A 2,131-nucleotide genomic window follows, 5' to 3' on the forward strand; every position below is an offset into this window, starting at 1 on the left:
ACTTCCACGGGCCAACCCATTGGTGCTGGAGCAAGCGGACGTCGAAGCCACCCGATCACTTCAACTGACACGGCATCATGGGCCCGAAGGAGGCTTGTATGGTCTACGACCAGTCGTGGTCGTTGAAATACGCCATGGAGGTCACCGAAAGAAGCTCGGGCGGCGCCGTCACATCCACGATCTGCCTGTTCTGCAAGTTGCACGGCCGCCAACTCGACATGGTGGGCTGCCAGGAAGGGGCCGCAATACCCCACCTCGTGGCGCACAGATCTCTTCCTGAAACATCTCACCAGTCAGCACGCTGATTTGTGGGATGCGTACCAGAACGGGTCCATCGACGGCAAGAAGCCACTTTCAAAAGCCGCATCGCTCTCAGCAATACGCTCCACAACTATTGGGGTCTCATTGGTGACGTGTTGGAGTTCAGCATGAGCAGTGAGACGGCGAGGTCGTGATCGCCGAGCTCATGGTCCGACCTGAAGTCCAGATGGCCGCTTTGGACTACGACATGGACGAGAGTACGATCGCCATCGCTCGAGCATCTCCCGCCGGCTTTGCCCAGTTGAAGCGCAACGCTCTGCTCCTGCTCAATGTCCATGAAGACGGGTCGTACAAGACCACCATCAAAAACGTCGATCGGTTCAAGCTCGCCATCAAGCTCGTCTCGCACGGCCTGTCGTTCCGGCAGACTGCAAACGCCATGGAGGCCGTGCGCGCCACCTTCAACCTCAACAAGCTAACCGGCATCAAAGACAACAGGTCGTTTCGCCCGTGTCCTCGTCGGAGTCTCCATCCAGATGATCGGCGATATACTTGCCACGGACGATGTCAGGTCGATGTCGATCGAGTTCGACGGCAGCAGTCACCGCGGGACGACGTTCATCGACTTGCGTGTCCGTCTCGGCGTCAAGGGCGTGCTGCACAACCTCCATCTGATCGCCATGCCGCACTTCGACTGACACACGGCCAGCCACCAGGTCGTGATGTTGAAGAAGCTGCTCTCTGCTATCTACCCCTCGTGGGCCGACAAGCTCCTCGCCGTCTCCACGGACGGTGAGCCGACCAACAAGGGTCGCATCAACGGCGTGCAAACGCAGCTCGTCGGGCTTGCGACGCATGACGTACGTCTGTAGACTAGTCGTGTTGGCCACGCATCCGTGCTCATGTGTGTCGCAGGTGTTGCAGATATGGTGCGTTCCGCATCAGATGGATCTCGTCGTCTAATCAACGACGCGACACCTGGACGGCTGTCAGTGAATCGACACAACATACGCCGTCACCGTCTTTCTGAGCCGGCAGGAAAACCTCATCACCGAGATGGGCGCCATGTGCCCAAAGAAGACGGATCGGTGCATGCACCTCTCCCACGTCTTGGCGTTCTTGATCAAACACGAGAGCCGGATCCTGGACTTCTTTGCCGAGCGAGTAGCGCAAGAGGCTGGCGGCCATCCTCCCGTCCTCACCCAGCTTTGGTGGATGATCACGTACGCGATCGCATCAACATCACGTTCGCCCAGCTACAGTGCAAGTCCATCGTGATCTGCCAGCAGCGCACGATCGTCAGCGAGCTCGTTGCCGATCTGTTGGTCATGTACTCCGTGCAGCACGTCGACGTCGCCGTCGTGGACCTCAACGACTTGGACGAGTCGGACTGCCTGCTCATGGACGAGCGCTTCATCCTCAAAGAGTCGTTGAGAGGTGACGTTGAAGATCAGGGATCTCGGGCCATGTTTCACCTCGGCAAGTTCGACGACATGAAGAAGGTCATTACCGAGATCGGCAAGTTCGTCCTGCAGACGACCATGGGCCTGGTCGCCATGCAGACGGAGCGCACGACGGCAAATGAGGCTGAAGAAAACGCGCCGCACGTCATGCCGGCCGAGCTCGTCAAGGTGCGCCCTGCCACGTTCGTCAAGGAGATCATCGGCCGACATATGAACCGCCTGAATAAGTTCTGGACGGTCGACGACATCTACTCGATCGAGGAGGAGCATCGCGCCCTTATCGCCGCCTACCGCAACGAGCGGAACCTCCACTCGAGCATTGACGGGAATGATCACACGACCGAGTTCAACGACGCCTAGGACCAGATCTGCGCCGGTGGACGGTTCGAGCTTCTGCGTCGGTTCTG

General features: G+C 58.7%; 2 protein-coding genes across 2 annotated transcripts; both read left to right on the plus strand.

Moving 5' to 3' along the window:
* Positions 1–487: 487 nt before the first annotated feature.
* H310_05591 (hypothetical protein) lies at positions 488–1,224 on the plus strand (the record flags this gene model as incomplete). Its single annotated transcript, XM_008870336.1, has 4 exons — positions 488–759; positions 833–914; positions 978–1,121; positions 1,177–1,224. The coding sequence occupies 4 exons, from the start codon at positions 488–490 to the stop codon at positions 1,222–1,224; spliced, it is 546 nt and encodes a 181-aa protein (XP_008868558.1).
* Positions 1,225–1,317: 93 nt separating this feature from the next.
* On the plus strand, positions 1,318–2,084 carry H310_05592 (hypothetical protein; the record flags this gene model as incomplete). Its single annotated transcript, XM_008870337.1, has 2 exons — positions 1,318–1,425; positions 1,518–2,084. The coding sequence occupies 2 exons, from the start codon at positions 1,318–1,320 to the stop codon at positions 2,082–2,084; spliced, it is 675 nt and encodes a 224-aa protein (XP_008868559.1).
* Between the last annotated feature and the right edge of the window lie 47 nt (positions 2,085–2,131).

This window comes from Aphanomyces invadans (genome assembly GCF_000520115.1).
Source record: "Aphanomyces invadans strain NJM9701 unplaced genomic scaffold supercont1.9, whole genome shotgun sequence".
NCBI lineage: Eukaryota > Oomycota > Saprolegniomycetes > Saprolegniales > Verrucalvaceae > Aphanomyces > Aphanomyces invadans.